The sequence below is a fragment of the Aspergillus pseudotamarii genome (genome assembly GCF_009193445.1).
Source record: "Aspergillus pseudotamarii strain CBS 117625 unplaced genomic scaffold BDV38scaffold_96, whole genome shotgun sequence".
Lineage (NCBI taxonomy): Eukaryota > Fungi > Ascomycota > Eurotiomycetes > Eurotiales > Aspergillaceae > Aspergillus > Aspergillus pseudotamarii.
This window is the reverse complement of record NW_022475110.1, coordinates 27,501-44,214: the sequence shown is the minus strand read 5'-3', so window position 1 is coordinate 44,214 and position 16,714 is coordinate 27,501. Positions and strand designations below refer to the sequence as shown.

General features: G+C 49.3%; 4 protein-coding genes across 4 annotated transcripts in view; 2 read left to right on the top strand and 2 right to left on the bottom strand.

Annotated features, from left to right (window-relative positions):
- Positions 1-589: 589 nt before the first annotated feature.
- On the bottom strand, positions 590-4,068 carry BDV38DRAFT_227956 (putative cell polarity protein). Its single transcript, XM_032052888.1, has 2 exons — positions 1,174-4,068; positions 590-1,118 (listed from the first exon to the last, which is right to left on the bottom strand). Exons 1-2 carry the CDS (start codon positions 3,571-3,573, stop codon positions 717-719), a joined length of 2,802 nt encoding a protein of 933 aa, XP_031907952.1. The 5' UTR covers positions 3,574-4,068; the 3' UTR covers positions 590-716.
- Positions 4,069-4,997: 929 nt separating this feature from the next.
- Positions 4,998-9,737, bottom strand: hmg1 (HMG-CoA reductase). The gene is made up of 5 exons (XM_032056146.1): positions 9,379-9,737; positions 8,700-9,295; positions 8,279-8,638; positions 5,894-8,229; positions 4,998-5,832 (listed from the first exon to the last, which is right to left on the bottom strand). Exons 2-5 carry the CDS (start codon positions 9,039-9,041, stop codon positions 5,493-5,495), a joined length of 3,378 nt encoding a protein of 1,125 aa, XP_031907951.1. The 5' UTR covers positions 9,042-9,295; positions 9,379-9,737; the 3' UTR covers positions 4,998-5,492.
- Positions 9,738-12,064: 2,327 nt separating this feature from the next.
- On the top strand, positions 12,065-13,999 carry BDV38DRAFT_227892 (uncharacterized protein). The gene is made up of 2 exons (XM_032052887.1): positions 12,065-12,611; positions 12,661-13,999. Exon 2 carries the CDS (start codon positions 12,756-12,758, stop codon positions 13,890-13,892), a length of 1,137 nt encoding a protein of 378 aa, XP_031907950.1. The 5' UTR covers positions 12,065-12,611; positions 12,661-12,755; the 3' UTR covers positions 13,893-13,999.
- A 1,595-nt stretch (positions 14,000-15,594) lies between these two features.
- Positions 15,595-16,714, top strand: part of BDV38DRAFT_288253 (adaptor protein NBP2) — a gene marked incomplete at both ends in the record, with an annotated part of 1,275 nt that continues 155 nt past the window's right edge. The window contains one exon of the mRNA XM_032061012.1: positions 15,595-16,714. This exon is cut by the window's right edge and continues 155 nt beyond it. Within this exon, the coding sequence (XP_031907949.1) occupies positions 15,595-16,714 (1,120 nt within the window).

Genomic DNA, 16,714 nt, shown 5'->3' with positions numbered 1-16,714 from the left:
ACTAGTAGTGCATACATACCGAGACCAACGGACATCATTGGGCCATTGCATGCCACTAGAACGAAACATAGTCCCACGCACTTACCTGATCTCTTCTCTAAGAAGGGGGACGGGAAGGGGAATATGCATATATTCCCATTTAGTGGGCTGATACGATGATAGGTCTCACAACAATGAAACTGGAACAAAATTGCTTGCTATATTGCTATAATCGAAACCCCTCAAACACATATGCTTATCTAGAAGAACCGAGCAAAAGAGAAAACAGGAGGAAGAAAGGGAGAATAATAGCAGAAAGCAGAATACGCTGAGGAAGCCAAAGCGCTAAACGAGTAATAATGGCACGGAAGTAAGCCAATGGTACATAATAAACACAGAAGGGTAGAACGAAGGTAAAGCTAAAATAAAAATAAAGTACAAAGTTCCATACAGCATTAAGAGGATAAGAAAAGAAGAAGGTCATAAATACCACCCAGTTCAACACTCATTTCACATGGTTGCTCGTGGTCATGCATAATAACTGCAAGAAAGAAACTGCAAAATCAACAGCTGTGACGGTCCTGTAAAATCAAGATGAGGTACGCAGCTTGATCGGGCTGCTACGGATGAAGTAAAGAAATATATAGAAGGAACACAAAGAATAATTAAAGGAAGAAAAACGTTGAACAAGAATGAAGTGCTAAAGCCTCGCAAAACCGAACATGAAGGATGCACGACTAGTGGAAGTCATCCTCGGATTCCTCTTGATCCCCCGGATCTAGTCGTTGAACCAGCTCCTTTGTCTCCCTAGCGATCTCAAAAGCTATAGGGGGGAGTTTGTTGGTAATGTCCCGAACCTGTTCGGCACTAGTAGCTTCCTCGCCATCAGTTGCTGTCCCCATCAAACGGGCCCTGTGCTGGTCCAATTTCTCGATGATTGGCCCAGCACGCTGTTGAAGCACCGGGTTAGCTTCTGTTTTATGGATGAAATGCTCTGTGGATGAGGAGACATTGGTCACTATGGAGGAGATAGCAGAAACGTGGGTGCGTATGGTGGTCAGGCCATCCTCAGCGCGAATGCTGGCAACAAGAGCTTGAATTGATTGAACCAGTCCTTCTGTCTGGTCTTCGACGTAAAACTGCAAACAATATTAGGCATCACACTGCAAATGGTATAATCGGAGGTATACTGACCTTGAGCTCCTGAAGCTCGTGATCTCCAGACGGTCCGGGGTAGCTGGCCTTTGTGGCTGCTGTCATTCCATGGGCAGCATGAGACTCCGTATGGTTACGAGAGTGATTAGATGGAGGGCTCATAGCGCTGTAGACAGACCCATTGTTACTGAACCTGCCCTGGCTCGGTGTGACACTAAAGTAGTCGGGGGATTTCATGTGGGCCAGCTGTTCCTCATCGTCCTCGTTAAGATCGCCCGCTGGTGAAGGTTGGACCTTGACAAGGCGGATGAGATCAACAACAGCAGTTGATAGATGCGACGCAGCGGCATCCAGAAGAGATACTGGCGAGAGGCCGCATGAGCTAGCGAAGTTCTTAGATGCAGTTATCAGATTGTTTGCCGTCGCAGAGACTTTCCGGGTAGCCTTTGTCCGGGAAGCTGACAAGCCATCTTCGCGATCAGAAGTCTCTTCGACGTCACGAAGGACATGCCGGACGGCGATAACAACTGCTTTGATTTGCTGCATCACCAGATTGTAATCGTCGAATCGTGCAATTCGAAGCAGTTCATCGATGGAAATCTGGAATTTTGTCACATGAACATCCTTAACAAGACCATTATCTTGCAGAAACGCGTTATCTTTTGCGATCGCGTTGACATCTGAACGGAGTTCTATGCCGGTTGAAGACGCTCGCAGGTGTCGTAACTGGGTCTTTGCCTTGGCATACCGGCTCTTCCACTGCTTTACCTCCTCTTCTAGTCTGTGAACCTCACTGGACAGCCGCTCTTCGTGTTCCCATCTCGAGTGGCTCTGTTCCGATAAGGCCTTCATTTCCATGAGAAAACCAGCTGCTTCTCGCCTCACTTCCTCCGTCACTTGCTGCTGTTCCTGAAGTTCGGCCTGCAAACCTTTGTGCTTAATTTCAAGATCAGCAAATCGAGCTTGCAGTTCAGCATCCTCAGCACCCTCTCGGGATGAGCCGTCAATTTGGCTTCGCAGCTCTCTTTCCATAGCATCGTGCTCCGTCCGAACTTTATCTAGCTCCGTCTGCAACGAACTATTCAGATCTTCCACCTTGGAGATCTTACTTTCCAGATCCGACTTCAGGTCCTCCCATTCCTGACGTTCAGACTCACCAACTTGGATTTTCTCATGTCCTTCCTGGTATTTGGACAGCTCCTCATCTTTGGCCTTTAGTAATCCCTCCAACTCATCCACCTTAGTCTGATCTCCATGATGTTTAAAGAGCTCCTCATCCTTTGATTTTAATAGCTCCTCAAGCTGGTTCACCTTCTCTTGGAGCACTGACACCTGAGACTGGGTGTCCGCCAACAGCTTTCGTTCACCCTCTCCCAGGGTTGTCGTAGTTCCTCTCCTGCTTTGCAGAACCGCATCCAAGGCGAAAGCATCACTTCGCGCGTCATAATCATCATCTACACCAGCCACGTCGTCGTCATCCTCCACCATAGTACTTTTATTGGGTACAATCGTGTTGCTCTGGAACGACTTGGCCATGGGGCCGTGGTCCCCATTAACGGATGGCGGCCCGCCTAAGGATCCTTGCCGCGGAGGAAATACACCGCTCATAGGGCTGCCGGGTGGACCTCCTGATGGGTAACCTCTCCGCGGCGGACCTCGAGACTGCGAGCGAGGCGGAGGGTATCCCCCAGGACCGTATCCATTCGGCGAAGGATAACCGTTCGATGGGTGTCCACGGAAGCTAGGAGCCGGGCTCGCTCTGCGGGATTCTTTCTCCGGGAATTGGGGAAACCGTCGCTCCAACTCAGTGTAAACATCCGTGGCCAGGTCTCGAAAACGGACATGCTGGAGCGATGCTAGTTTTTGGCGAGCCTGGTTGCGCTTTTCATGAAAATCTTGTAGGGGCGGTAAAAATGGAGGGATATCGGGACGAGGAGGACGGTTGGGAGAAGGCATGGCTTGTTGCCGTCGCTTTAGTTCGTCGTACACGTCAGTGCTCAATTCGTGAAACTGGGTCGCCGATAGTCTAAGTAACTTGTCTCTAGCTTTGCTTGGCCTGCCATTCCGGTCCTCACGATAAGGTGTGCTAAGAAACATCCTCAAAGCAACATAATGCTGTCCTAGGACCTTTTCCATCTGGCGGTATCGCTTACTACGTTGATCCGACAATGTGCCATCGCTCGACCGCGCCGCCACAGAGGTCGGCGACGGCGGGTTTCCCGAATCGCTCATCCGGCCTGACGAGGTAGCATTTGGTAACCCAGCGCCATTTGGCCCATTTGGCCCATTGGCAGTACCTGAGGTCGGAGGTGTGGCTAGGTTACCGCGACTCGATAAAGTTGGCGAGAATGGGCCTTCTGACTTCTGGTATTGATTGATCCCTGACCAGTCACTACCGTCCACTGAGACAGGCGACATAGTCCCTGAGTGACCATTCATAGGGGGTCACGATGACAGCAGTCGCGTCACTCCTACAGCCACTCGCTCGGGGCAACCCTTCACCTCCTCAGTATAGCGGTCCTGCAGATATGCATTCGAGGTCTCGAGGGATTGCGATCACAAGTGGGCGATAGGCAAAACCGAAAGGCGAAAATTAAGGAGGATTTAATTTGTGGCTGACGATATCGGGGAGGGCTCTTAGATTGTCCGGAGAATAACAGCGAATGGATTTGATAAAGTGCAAGCCAATAGACAATGCAACAATAAAGATAAGGACAGTGCGTAGACAGGCGGAATTAATGGCAGAATAACAGAACATAGAACAAAATCCCACAGCCGGATAGAACACAAAGAATATATCAAATATAATAAAATTAAAAAGGGCAAACTTAAGGGCACGAATGCAGCCAAGTCAACAGCCACAGGAGCAAAGTCCAACGTCCCGAAGTCCAAAGGAGTGGAGGACCGACGGGAACTGGGGGACGGGCGGAAGAAGGCAGAGAACGAGACAGCGAGCGTGAGAGACAGACCCAGACCAACATTGAAAAGGAAATGATAGTAAGTATTTTTTACATTTAGTACGGTCCGAGAAAAGAGATTCAGGTATGTGGCACGGTGTGTATGCTACCTTACTATACGTATTGTGGTAGGTGCCTGAGGTACATAAAATACACACGTATCAATATTCAATCTTGTCGCAGGATGACTATATCCACAGCAAAGAAAGCAAAAGAAGGGATGAATCTTAAACAGATAGATTTATTGTGGTCCTCAGAATTAGGACCTAGATAGGTAGTATTCTTTTACATATGTGTGAATTAATGACCCCTGCTCGATGCATCCCTGCTTCTTCCAAGATAAGCCTTACATGAGAACTGTACTCCGTACCAACCACACCAATACGTACAGTACGGTGCAGTACAAGTACTACGTATGTACATATGTACTACATCCATTCATCAGCTCGGGCGTAGATTAGTTCCACCACCCGCAGGAACAAGATCAATTAGTGCCGCTGTGGCGGTGCTCCTTTTTTGAACGGGGTACGTATCACCTTTCCCGAATCAGTTCACCGCCGTAGAATCAGATGATTCTGAGATAGCAAGGAAATTCTCCGGTTGTCAAAAGTACACGATATTGCCTATCTGATCCCGCCACTTTATATTAGTAACGGGGCTTTTACTTTAGATACGATCGGGGTTCGAGGCTTTGCTCAAGAAGTTAGTTGGTGTAAAGTTGGAGCCTGAGGCGGGGAGTCCAGACCATGGCTTCAAACTCTGTTCCGCCCGACTAGTAACTCGCTAGACAACGTGCCCCATACTCTGTATACAAGGCTTATACCTAACCAATACAATACAACTGGTTTTAGGGGTCTGTACAATTAGGAGTAGGTAATTACGGGCCCTAGTAAGCATCAAGAGAGGTCTCATTATTAACAGTTGTATTCCTTGAGGTTAATGTTCTTTCTATTTCGATATACATACACCCGAGAAGTATCATTTCTTAGCCTTTCCAATTAACATGCCTGGTCGGCTTTATTCCTCCTTTCCTTAATCCATTTTTTCCCTTTCTTTCTTTCTTTCTTTCTTTCTTGTTATTTATTGCATTGAAGTCATTTTTCTATCATGTTCATTTCCCCTTTGCGCTGAGAATAGCGACGAGCATAATCCCATACTCCACTTATTGGTCGTCACATGGTGAGTAACGTTGAAAACCGAAAAGAATACAACAGCCTCCATAGAGTCAAAAGATGCGCGACCCTACACACAAGGGCCTTTAACCAAGAACCATAGGGTATCATTGAATATACAAGGAATGCGGGGAGGAGAGCCAGGTAGAGGGTCTGCTACATAGCAGCGGTATTGGCAGTAATGTGTCATGAGGCAGCTAAAGGAACAAATGGCCACCTAGACCCTCGTTCATTTCGAACTCGTCATAGTCAATCCCCGAGCAGCGCCAACAGCCGCCGAGACGGGGGTTGACGACCGTGTAGGGGCGTTACTGCGGTTGTGCGCCATGTGCGCACGGACAAGATGGCCGGCAGCAAGTGCAGAGCACAAGCTCAGTTCGCCTGCAAGCGTAGCGGCGGCAACAATCCGTGCGAGTTGACGGGCGTTGTCACCAGGGTTGGTTGGGTGAGAACCGCGCACACCGAGTAGGTCAAGCATAGCGGACTGCCCTTCAAGAATCGTACCACCACCAATAGTTCCGACCTCGATCGAGGGCATTGACACGGAAATCTGAAGGTTACCATTGAGACTGAGAGCGTGGCAGTTAGTACACTGATGTTTATCGTAAAATTTGGCAACCTGTGACTTACTTTCTCATAGTGGTAATACAGCTACTGCTTTCCACGTTCTGCGCAGGATCCTGACCCGTTGCCAAGAAAATGGCAGTGACAATGTTCGATGCGTGGGCGTTGAAGCCACCCAAGCTTCCAGCCATTGCACTTCCGATCAGGTTTTTGCTAGTGTTCAATTCGACCAGCGCATCAACGTTACTTTTGAGCACACTCTTGACAACATCACCAGGGATGATAGCCTCTGCAACAACTGACTTGCCACGTCCATCGATCCAGTTAAGAGCAGCGGACTTCTTGTCTGTACAGAAATTGCCAGAAATGGTGATAGTGGCCATGTCATCAAATCCACATTCTGTAGACATCACATGAAGCGCCTTCTCAACGCCCTTGGAGATCATGTTCATACCCATAGCATCGCCAGTCGTTGTCTTGAAACGAATATACAGGTATGTACCAGCAAGAGCGGTCTTCATAGTCTGGAGACGAGCAAAGCGGCTGGTAGAGTTGAACGCGGCCTTCATGATACTCTGACCCTCCTCAGAGTCAATCCAAACTTTTGCAGCAGCGGCGCGTGCCAGGGTAGGGAAACCAACACAGGGACCACGAGTCATACCATCACCGGTGAGGACGGTCACTGCACCACCACCTGCATTGATAGCCTTAGCACCACGGCTGGCACTTGCTACCAGCACACCCTCAGTAGTAGCCATGGGGATAAAGTAGCTTTGGCCATCAATGGTAAGAGGTCCAGCAACCCCAAGGGGCAGAGGCAAATATCCAATGACATTCTCACAGCATGCACCGTGAACCAATGTGTAGTTGTAGTCCTTGTAAGGGAGCTTCGAGGCTTCCAAAGAGCTTGTAACGGCAGACGTGGCCTTGGTCCTAGATACCACAGCTCTTCTGATCTTGACTGCCCTCGTGAAGGCATCAACGCGGCTCATAAGGTCCTCATTTTCCATGGTCTTCTCCAGAGCATACCCGGGAATCTTGCCTTGCAAGCAAAGCTCAATTAGATCCTCATCTGACAAATAGGGTGCCCGCTTTTCCTTCAGGAATACTTCACATTCCTCTGCACTTCTCTTCGAGCTGTCCGCATTCAAATCCACCTTGGGGTATACTTTCGGTTCGACGACCTTGGGCGCAGGGGCAGCCTCGGGTTCCTTGATACTCCACCGTGCCGCGTTGAAAAGGTAACCATTGAGAACGATGCTCAGGGTGAGCGCAGCAATAATCCATTTGCTGATGACCGGGTCTTCGACGCTCTTCAGTAAACTTTCAATCACGCGTCCACCAACAGCATCCAATAGTTGATCAGTGTATTCAATGTCAAAGGATTGGCTATCTCCTGGCGCAGCATAATGGACTGAAGGATATTCGAGTTTGTACTTGATTGGTGGGATGACAGTCACAACAGTTTCCGTCATCTGGCTCTTCGCAGTCACGTAGATCGAATCAAGACCGTTTTCAGCGACCTTAAATGGGTCAATCGGTGTGGGCGCGAGCACGTTGGATACCCGGGAGAGCAACGGAATAGGGCCCAGAGCGGAATTCCGGAAAGGAATGGCAGATAAGTTGACCACATTAATCAAAACGAAACCTCCAACCATGAGAATCTTAAAACGGCGCACATTGCTCGACTTGATTTTCCTTCCGAAGATGCTGGTGTCGCTGTTTTCCGAGCCAGCCTGAGGCCAATCACTGTTCGAGGCCACATTTTCGGCGACACGGTGCGTAATACCATCCTCTTCCAAAGCTTTACGGAGCGCAATGTGACGCTTGATACGAGTGATTTCAAGCTTGATGCAAAGAATAGTCGTATAGAATGTAAACAGCAGGAGGCAGTCGAAGAACAAAATCCAAGCAGCCAGGAAGCAGAACTGTTTCAAGCCGCCTTGCACCCCTGAAGCAGCGCCAGCAACGAGGATAGCAATCTCAATACAGTAGTCCCGGACAATCTCGAAGCCCTGTTCCCTGATTGCGGTTTGGATCGAGTCTTGGATGGATATCGCAGTGGTCGGGTTCGCTGGGCTGGAAGGAGCAGCAGCACCTCGGCGCTTGTTGTCAGCCGAAGCGTTGAGCACAGCTCGAGTCAGGATAATCGGCTTTTCGAACCCAATAGTGACGACGAGGAACGGGAGTCCTTCCGACAGGAGGAGCACGTTGATGGGAACACCGAGTTTAGTCGTAACGAGGAGGCCAAACAGAAATGCGAAAGCGCCAGTCAGAAGAACCGTGCCCGCAAGCCAAAACTTCGAGCCCAAGCGTCTCATGGAGAAGAAGAGGGAGACGAAGCTCAGATGCATCGACAGGTAGCCCAGAGTCATAATGACAATATCAATTGTTTCGGCATGCTGATGTGGGTAAGCAACAACACGAGTATTGAGGGCCAAGGGGCAGTACCTTGATCAGATCCACGAAAGAACTCCATGCATCTGTAAGCCAGAGTTTAACTGTCCTGGGTCCGGTGGCGGGCCCACGGGCCGCCCGCATAATCCACTTCTTTTGTTCACCAACATCCTCGTCGGCCGAGGAGTCGGGAATCTCCTGCACCGCTTTCAGGAACTGAGAAACCTGAGCATACGGGAGAGTGAACGCGAGAGACGAATCATGAGAAAACGGAGAGAACAGATTTGGAGTATGAGGAACTTGTTGTGCAGAAGCGTTGGCGGGAACTGGAACTTCATCGGCCATGGGAGCAGTAGCATCAGACCTAGTAGAATCCGGGAAGACAAAGGTGGTCAATGCGAGATGCTGAGCCGCCTAGTCCAGGGATACAATGAGCATTCAAACGCGTGTGTTGCCGGCGGAAAAGGATTCTTACCTCGACATCCACGGGGTTCAGGGCATCTTCGACCTGCCATTTCCAGGACGTGCTTTCTCCCAGGCGAAGATTCCTGCCACCCTGGAGGAGTGTGTCCACGTCGACCTGACCAGCGACATTCTTAGAGTTCCTAATACTGTCAAATATGCTCCCCTCGATCAAACCGACGTAAGTTGTACTAGCGAGCAAGGCGACCACGACGATTGTGTGGATCGGATGAGCACATGCCCGGCGGGATATAGATTGCAAGCCGCCGGTGACCTGGCGCTTTAGCCAGCTCGGTTGGGCGTCACCCTCAGCGTCCGTTGCACGCCATTTTCGAGGGATCAAAGTTGCCGCCATCTTGGGTGTGGTCGCAGGCAACAATTTTGACGAAACAGAGAGGGCGGTGAGGGCCTCGTCTTGAGAGAAGTTCTACTAAATCGACGGTCCGCAAGGGAAAGACGTTCTCCGCAGGATAGACCGCCCGACTTGTCTCAGACTTCACTCAAGCCTAGTATAGACGGGTTGTCCCAGTGGTGAAAATTTCTCCACAACCGTCAGACAATTGCATGGAGGGAGAAGGAAAGGGGGTCGGTCGCGGGTTTGTTGGGGCTCTAGAGGCAAAAAAGGATAGGCAGCGGTCAGCTATTTATTCCGTACAACTTTTTAGGGGAAAGGGTCCGGTGGATCACGGCACCAACGTATCTAATTAACAATTGAGAGAGAGGGAGCCCTATCCAATGCGAAATGTATTTTCAGATAAAAAGGATGTCACACTCCAATTCCGCTTCCCAACTGGGGAATTCTTTCTAGACTCGGCCCCTGAAGGGTTGAAAGTTGGGACCAGCTTCAGTTGGACCACACAAAACGCGTGCTGGAATTAAGTAAACCCGGGGGTTTTCGCCGCCGATGGAAAACCGTAGCCAATGGGGATGGAGTCGGGCGGATATATTACCCTCAATACATGGAAGTACCAGAGTAGTTGGTGGTAGGTAATAAGATTCAAAACTTCCCCCCTGTTGAAGAAGGTTGGTTTGAAAGGTAGACAGAATAAGTCGGAGGGGAAGAGGGGAAGATAAAAAAAAATGAGAAAGAAAGAAAGACAGAAAATGCGTGAGGAAATGGCGGAGAGATAATATAAGAAATTGTCCCCCAAAGGTGGTAAAGTAAGACGGGAGCTGAGAATTCCCTCTTTAGTCTACAGTAGTTTGGGTGGTTCTTTTATTGGCCACCGGCTTATCGGGAACCCACCGAATACCACCCAGACTCAACGGATCTAGTGACTTTTATAACCCTGAGAGGGTCATGTTGAGGTCAGAGGATACCATTCAGTGAAGCTCCTCTTTTCCTTTGTTTCTGGCCTCTTCTCTTCCCAAAAAGATTAAGTACACCGGGTCATCGACTATACTACTATAGGGCAAGGTTCTTACCCCTCGCAGAATCATTGCATACCTAACAGTATGCCGTCTCCCCAGTTCATCCAAAAAAAAAAAGCAGGGTTCTGTCCCGATCGCAATGAGCTGGAAACACAAGCCCAATGGCTGACATTGCCTATGAATCGTTTGTCCCACCATAAGTCCCAGCGTCCCTTGGATAGAAAACCAGTTAAGGGCCGGAGTTCTGAACCGAAAACAGGCGTTTGACCATTCATATACGCAAGTCGCTTATAGGGTTCAAAGTCTGTAGATCCATACATCATGGATATGCCATCCTAGATACTATACTATGCCGTTTTCCTTGAGAGACGCAAGGGATATCCAAAATAAACCCATGACCTCAATAAGCAAAATAAAATAAAAGTTATACACCCCCATTCCCATGTTTGATGTCAACCTTTGGCTACCTTGGCACCTGTGAGAGCCAAATTTTATGTAACTGAAAAGACGGTTCCGCCCTTTTGCCATGGTAATCCCAGCAAAGTCACCACTAAACGACCTTCAAGCCTGTCTCCCAGACTCCCAGTCCTCTCCATGGCGGGTTCCAGTGGGACGGTTTAACCAAGTGGACACAAAGCCAAGGGCTTGATTTGTGTATATTATATAACAATAAATTACTCCGTCCTTTGCAATCCACTTGAGGAGTCTTGATCCGTCGGAGATAACGCGATACCCACATTCTCATCTAATCAATCTCTTCATCTCCCTCCAATCATTCCTCCTAGATGGTCCAGATGAAAAGTGACGACCCCCATCGAAGTGGTAATTCTTCCGTTTTGAATTTAGATGCCTGGTCTATTCGGGTATTGCACTACAAGGAAGAACTCGGGTCACTTAATGGAAGACGAAAATGAAGCTGGAGGCCCTAACCGGAGGTTGGCAGAAAAATAACAGAGCCAGCTGATCCCAGATACGAGGCAAAGGTCCGTAAAAGATGGCTGGCCTTCTCAATTGGACTGGAGTTGCATACGAATCAACTTCGGTTGGTACAACAAATTCATCAGTCATTGTGCCATGTCACTCTCTACGATTGTGCCGCGGGATGAACAATAGCAGTTGGTCATAGACAATGGAACCATCTGGATACACTGATGGGGTCGAAAAGACGCGTCTGACTTGGGGACCAATTGATCGAGAGAAACAAGCGAGCCGGAGACTACCAAAACAATGAATACCGAATTTTTTGTGGAGAATTTTGTCCACGCCAAGCACCTTGGAAAGGAATGCGAGGCCGAACGAGGACTTTTAGCACCGATGCCGGATCGGGCTCAAGCAGACGCTATCCATCAGATTCCATGTGTGTGAGGTCTTTCTTTACTAGGAAAGACCTGGTGAAGATTAGACCTACATCCGGCATCGACAGGATTATATAGACTCCCTACTACTATTACTAGTATAGATCGACAGAGCATTAGATTGCATTATTTTTAACTCTAAGCCAGCTTCTGAAGACGTATCTGTCGTGTGGCTGTCAAGGCAGGTTGCATTGTTTCCATTCGCGCCGTTTCCTCTAAAGTGGGGCTGAAGAGATGTCTTGCTACTAGTAATATGTCTCGGCGCTTGGACACCCAATGTCTGCAGTTATACCCTAAGTCTTCCCTGCATCTCAATAGAGTCTACAGGTGTCTAACTCTGTTTCAGATTTGGCAACGGACGGACTGTGTCGCCTTAAAGCGTCAATCCCCCTAGATCTCAGTGAAGGTCTTCGATCTTAGCGCCACCGTACATGACCATGGCCAATGAGTGATGTCGCATGTTCCCAGTGTTTGTCTTTCTGCAACACTGGGATTACCATGTTATCATGCGCAGGCTCACGAGACCATGGGAGCCTCAACTGATGCAGGTAAGCGCCGCGACTATTTGTAGGAATGTTGCGCAAAATGGAACGGGTCTAAGAGCCCTTGAGACTCCAGGATACCCTATCGTGTTGGTTCAATTTGATAGATCCCTGAATAAGGCCGATTAATGGACAAGGGGTGCCTGATTTGCATACTTTCGTAACACATCGAGAAGCAGATTGTGCCTGAACGATGACGTCGAAGAACCTATTCGTTGGCTGTGGTTATCTGCGTCACGCTTTCTGTCAAGTTTCTAATTATTTGGCGCCGCTTAGGGGCCTGCTGTTACTATTGATATTTCTATAGAACTCTCCTTGTCCGTTCTGTTTCGAGTGCCTTCTTGTGGGCACCGCAAGGGTCCCTACATTCCACTTCTATTGATTGATGGAAACCTATCTGAGGATTCTCATTGGCAGGCCAGAGGAGGGTTCCCCAAAGAATGCTGTCATTTCTGTCTATTTAAAGTCAATACCCTTCGGTGAATACCCGATTCCCCATGTCTCATTGTTGAATGCTCGGCATTGCCCCCCCTTTGAAGGCATATCCAGGAAATTGATTGCTTTGTTTCTCCAAAATAATCCTATTGTATCTGATGAAAACAAAGGGAATTCCGGAAAAGAAAGAGAATCCTAAGGCATTATGAGTATTTAAGCCGTGTTGGTATTCCCTAGTCGCTCAATATATTCTCACTAATTCATGGCCTAGACTTGTTCTGAGATCCATATACTCCGCTGGCGGTATTTATTACATTCCTTTTCTAAAATCTAAGCCAACAACAACTACAAAGAAGCATCCAAAGCATGGACTTCAAGCCCACTACCTGGAAAAGCGGCCTGGGGCTGCTTTCTCTCCTCGTCCTGACCCCAACGGTCGTCGCTCACTCATGGGTTGAACAGCTCATGGTTATCGCACCGAATGGCACCTTTGTCGGCTCTCCAGGGTATCCAAGAGGGAACGTCCTTCGCTCTAACCCCGGATACAGCGACACAAAGATGCAATATTTGGTCCCAGATGGTCGCAATGAGATACTCCCAACTGATTTGCTGTGTAAGGATACCCAACAGCAGCAAGTGCAGTCCGAAGGGAGTCCAAGACTGCAGGCAAGCGCTGGCGCTGCCATTGCCCTCCGGTACCAGGAAAACGGCCATGTCACACTGCCCGGGAATCAGCTGGGAAAGCCTGAAAATCGTGGGACAGTATACGTATACGGAACAACAGAACCAAAGGAAAATGAGAAGATAATGGACGTGCACAAGATATGGAATAAAGAGGGTACCGGAGGTGACAAACGCGGTGTTCTCCTGGCAACGCGAAACTTCGACGATGGCCGCTGCTATCAAGTTAACGGCGACAGTATTTCAAAACAACGCCAATCGGAATTCCCTCATACCGCAGATCAGTTAATGGGTGACAATTTATGGTGTCAGTCAGATATTGCACTGCCATCCAATGCACCATCCGGGAAGCCATATACTCTTTACTGGGTCTGGGACTGGCCTACACTTCCTGGCGTGGACCCAAACTTGCCCAAAGGAAAGCAGGAAATATACACCACCTGCATTGATGTTGATGTGGTAGCCAATACAGGGGCTCAGTCGCATGTGGTGGCAAGTTATGTCCAGGATCAATCCTTGAATAATGCTGCCATCCCAGCCCAGCTTGCGGACATCTTTGGTTCTAGCGCTTCTTCTGGCTCTGCACAAAGCTCGCCTATAGCTGGAGTCTCAATGACACCCAGCGGTCCTAGGCCTACTGCGTCAAAGTCTTCGCAAGCAGTCATCAGATCCAGCAGCTCTTGGTCTTCACCTATCGTGGAAGCGACTCCCACGTCGCTTGTCCAAGACCCAATGGGTCCACGAAGGATAGCAACAATAACATCCTTCGTGACAATGATGAAGACTGTATTTCCTGGGTGTTCTGCTAGTGCGAGCCCATAGTAAAGAGAAATGCAGAAAGTGTCCCTTGCAGTTAAATATTTGCGGCTTGATTTGGAGTTTCAGCTTCTGTTGGTGGTTGGCGATTCTGGTCCTTTGGACAAGCGATCGGTATGGAACAAAGAATATAGACTAAATATCTCTATAACCAAGACCCGGTCAGGCAGGCCTGACCTATTAGAGCACTTGAATGCAATGGTATCCATTTTAACTATTTCCCCATCCGACATACGTACAATGGTACTTGTAATCGAAAGAATGTGATATTTTGCAATATAAATGAAACCATCTTTGGTTAACGAAAGTTGTTTTGGTTCCAGAAAGAAGGAAAATGTTACCCAGCCGTAAAAAACCAATATCAAACTCGCTCCCTTACTTTCTCTCGTCTTCAAAGGTAAGGTGGTGACAGCCACTTGAATATCGAAGCGAGGAGGTTGGTAAATGTATGTCTGTACGTACTGCCCATAGTATGTACCTGAGGCATTCGGAGACCAATCAGGAATGGTTCAAGGCACTTGACTCTGAAACACGCTAAGCTGGTGTCACGTGCACGTGCCCGCATCGAAGCAGAAAATAAAACTAAGCCTCTAAGCTGGTGGCCATGGGCATTGCGATTACAATTGGCATCCAAACGTCCAGTTGAGCTGTTCAGACCCTCGGTCAGATTGCTTGTTTGCCCTGCAGCTATTTCCCTGCGTCTGCCGGTGCCCCGGTGAGCGAATAATTTTTAATCTCCCAGTGGCAGCAGAACTCCACAACGCAGCCGACTGCGCCTCGTTGATCCTTAACGCTTCAAGGCCAGTCTTCAAGCGTAAGTAATCTCCGACAAGCCACTCCTACGCTGGGTCCCTCCTCCACCGTCCAATTTCCTATCCTATCCTCTTCTGCAGGCCTTGCCATGCACATACTCCTTTACACACTTTTAGTTTTCTTGTTTAACGCTCCCCTATTCAGTTTGCGCCATAGATACTTCGTCCATAGTCGCCATCATTGACAGCGGCGCTTTGCTCTGCTGCTATAATTAGAACCTCCATTTTACTCTCAACCAGCACGCGCGGGACGAAACGCTCGAAACTGCATATTTTGCAGCACCCACTGGTTATTGGTCACCACATCACTGAACCCCCTCTCTCGAATCCTGTCGCTGATTCGGAGGTTCCTTTAATTTTTATTCCACCATCGAAAGGAACGTTACTCTTCGAACCATACCGAGGTGGTTCACGATCAATAGCCGCGCTCTCACCTACCGCCGATTGTCTGTTCCTGTAGGCGTGTATCAACAGACCCATTGAGTCCGCATCGTGCCCTTGGCGTCTACTACTACTTTTTGTGACTCTTGTCTCTGTGTCCCGGTATAGACCTCTCCGGCGCAGCCCCCACAGTATAGCAGCACCAGCCCGGGTCGTGCTTGCACGCAAGGAGTTCGCCAGTGCCCCTCCGAGTCGCATGCTCCCTTCGGTGTCGTTCCTTTGGCCCATCCCTTTATTTGGTGAAGATCATCTTTCATCTGCTTGTTGACAAGAGGCATTCTTCTGCCCCGAGCTATAGTAGAGTCGCGGGTGGACGATCGCAATGCCAAACTAGGGTGTAAATGTTTCGAAATTTGCCCTAGCGATCACATCCGAATTCTCTTACACCATCTCGAATCTCTGACACAATCGTTCTCAGCGCTGGTTCTTCCCCGAGAAGATCCATGACCACAACTATGACTTCTACGGCATCGCCACCTCCATCGCAGCAGGATGATTCTGCGTCCAATTTAGCGGTCTTGCCTCCCATCGTCACGGACGCCACTGTCAAGCGACCCATTCGTCAGCGATCATCCTCGTATGCGAAAGACCGTCTTTCCACGCTTTCCAACGTTTCCCTTGCCTCTAAAAACCGGTCGCGTCCCGGTTCGCATGTTTTCCCCGTCTTCCATTCCAGCTTGCCGTATGCTCTAGTGCGAGATTTCGCATACCCATCAATCCATCCTCTACACTACGGTCCATTGCCACCACGTGCGTCTGGGGTGTCAACCCCGGTGAGTGAGCAGCGACGCCTGTCCGACCCTCCGGCTCCGTGGGATAGCTCGCGGGGACAGTGGTCAACTGGGCCATGGAGCACCGACCACAGCTACGGACACCAACAACTCCCTGCTATGTCGTTCGGTGACGGTCCACCATATAGCGAGGATGAAGACCTCCATAGTCCGGTGTTTTCTGCACCTCGCCATCGGAAGAACAAGTCTACGGGCACGGACCTGAATGGTGGGCGAAAAAGGAGCCCTAGTCGCCAGGAGGCCACAGACTATTTGGGAGATACTGATCGCGGGATGTATGTCAGCACGAACGCGGATGGTAGCGAAACATACTATGTGAACGACGAAGATGAAATAGATGACGGCCCTGGCGGCGAGTACGTCACATACCCGGTAAATGAGAGCCGATACTCATATGCGGGGACCTATGGGAACTATCCGGGCTATGGCCCTGACGTGGAATATGAATCGGAAGATGGGTATGCTGGTGATCGGTACAATGGCGACTTCCAGTTTGCCGTAGGATGTCCGGATGAAGAAATGCACGGAAAAGCGGTTGCACTTTTCGACTTCACTAGGGAACACGAAAACGAACTTCCCCTGACAGAGGGCCAAGTAATCTTCGTCTCTTACAGGCATGGCCAAGGTTGGCTTGTTGCGGAGGACCCGCGGACCGGGGAAAGTGGCTTGGTGCCGGAAGAATTTGTTCGGCTGCTCCGGGACATTGAAGGGGGACTGACATCGTTGAACGGTGATCCGGACTTATTGGACGGCGCTCATCCTAACCACGATTCAACCGAATACC

Excerpts from the sequence above, each read along its gene's own strand:
- hmg1 (XM_032056146.1), bottom strand. The coding sequence starts at position 9,041 with ATGGCGGCAACTTTGATCCCTCGAAAATGGCGTGCAACGGACGCTGAG. Across the intron at positions 8,639-8,699 it reads TGAACCCCGTGGATGTCGAG|GCGGCTCAGCATCTCGCATT; the intron begins GTAAGAATCCTT and ends TCCCTGGACTAG. Across the intron at positions 8,230-8,278 it reads CTTTCGTGGATCTGATCAAG|CATGCCGAAACAATTGATAT; the intron begins GTACTGCCCCTT and ends TACCCACATCAG.
- BDV38DRAFT_227892 (XM_032052887.1), top strand. The coding sequence starts at position 12,756 with ATGGACTTCAAGCCCACTACCTGGAAAAGCGGCCTGGGGCTGCTTTCT.
- BDV38DRAFT_227956 (XM_032052888.1), bottom strand. The coding sequence starts at position 3,573 with ATGAATGGTCACTCAGGGACTATGTCGCCTGTCTCAGTGGACGGTAGT. Across the intron at positions 1,119-1,173 it reads ACGAGCTTCAGGAGCTCAAG|TTTTACGTCGAAGACCAGAC; the intron begins GTCAGTATACCT and ends TATTGTTTGCAG.